General features: G+C 60.6%; 1 protein-coding gene across 6 annotated transcripts in view; it reads left to right on the forward strand.

Moving 5' to 3' along the window:
• Window positions 1-1581, forward strand: part of TSPAN32 (tetraspanin 32) — an 18297-nt gene that overhangs the window by 12925 nt on the left and 3791 nt on the right. For all 6 annotated transcript variants that reach the window (XR_003550475.1, XR_003550474.1, XR_003550473.1 and 3 more), the window contains one exon: window positions 1362-1445. Coding sequence is in view for 3 of the 6 variants with exons in the window: in XM_006141074.3 (XP_006141136.1) it covers window positions 1362-1445 (84 nt within the window). In the remaining 3 variants the exon portion in view is untranslated. The remainder of the gene's footprint in view (window positions 1-1361; window positions 1446-1581) is intronic.

Genomic DNA, 1581 nt, shown 5'->3' on the forward strand with positions numbered 1-1581 from the left:
CCCCATTCACTCCTTCACAGAGCTCTCAGCCTGCGGGCTTCCCAAGATCAGTTGAGACTCTGCCCTGCCCAGGGTTTCCGTGCCAAGGTCCCACAGAGCAGGGTGTTCAGCTGTCTAGAGAGAAGGAAGCAGGCATCCTGAGGGGTCCCAGTGGGGGCTGGAAGGGCATTCCATGGTGGGGGAGGCATCAAAGCAGGAGGGTCAGCCTAGGCTGGGGTATGGCAACTGGCTTCGGTGACCACAGGATGGAACCAGAGGCAGGGAAGCCCCTTCTCAGTGAAGCCTGGGGAGGGACTGGCCCCTCTCCTGCCCTTCTCTCCTGCAGCCCAGCAGCCTGCCCATCCCCATCCCCCACCGTCCTGGAAACTAACCCACCCTATCTCAAGACAAGAGGCGCCTGGCGACCCTCCAAGAAACAGACAGGAGGGAGGATTGCAAATGGCTCCCGGCCCAGCAAGGGTTGGAGCCAACGCAACACCCGCTCTGAGGGCCGGAAGGGCCAGTGTGCTGGGGAGGGGCCTGGGCAGGGGAGGGCCCAGCAGCTCCGGCTGGCGGGGGCTGAGCTCAGGGTGCCTCCCTGCCTCATGCTCCCCCTGCACAGATGGTGGGGCTACACGGCTGACCGTAGAGGAGATATGGCAGGGCCAGCATAGGCATCAGAGCTACCCTTGATGGGACGGGCATGGGTCAGGGGAAGGCCAGTTGGCAGTGGGGTAGGATGGTGAGCCACAGTGTGTACTGGGCGCTGTCTGTCCCTGGCACCCTGAGTCTCCTACTATGCTTCTTTCCTTGGAGCCTGTCCCCAGATGCCCACATCTGCCCTAAAACCAAAAGCTACCACTTGAATGGCTCGCAGATGGCCCATCCCCTCCCTTTTTTCTGGAGAGAGAATCTTTGTGGGTGCTGGGGCCCAAAAAACTGGGATGGACCCAGAAGCTCGGGACAGATAGAAGACCCCCATACCTATCCCTGTCCTCATTGTTAGCCGGTACTCTCTGGTCACTTTGGGGTCATGCCCAGCCCTGGGTTGGGTGCTGAGGACACCCTGTGAGTCAGACCTGCCCTGAGGTGCCCTGGGGGAGCCAGATAGTAGCCCAACACCAGGGCTGAGGGTGGCCAGCAAGCTGGGAGGAAGGCCTGCCTAGACCCCTGGATAGCAGCAGCACCCTTGGTAATGGCAGGGAGCTCTGCCTCACTTGTTTTTCCCTTTTAGTGATGCCTTTTTGTCTGAGCTCTAGGGTGGTTTTCCCTGAGAATGTGCTGCACCCTGTCTTCCCACTGCCCTGGCCTAGCTGGGTGTGGCAGTCCCCTGGCTCTTGGACTCATGAGGAGGGGTGCCAAGCATGCTGCCCTCTGCCCAGGACTGCCTCCAGGGGATCCAGAACTTCTTGAGGACACACGAGAAGATCACCTCCATGCTGACCAGCATTGGGCTGGCCCTTACGGTACCCTCCCCGTCCCTCGCTGCCCCTTCTCACTGCCTCCCCCCTCCACCTGCCTAGCTCCCACTAAATGGTGTGGGAAAGCGGCCCCCAGATTATAAAGCCAGGCCATGATCTCTGGTCTTGTGTATCAGCAGGA

Source organism: Tupaia chinensis, unplaced genomic scaffold (assembly GCF_000334495.1).
Source record: "Tupaia chinensis unplaced genomic scaffold, TupChi_1.0 Scaffold000047_1, whole genome shotgun sequence".
NCBI lineage: Eukaryota > Metazoa > Chordata > Mammalia > Scandentia > Tupaiidae > Tupaia > Tupaia belangeri.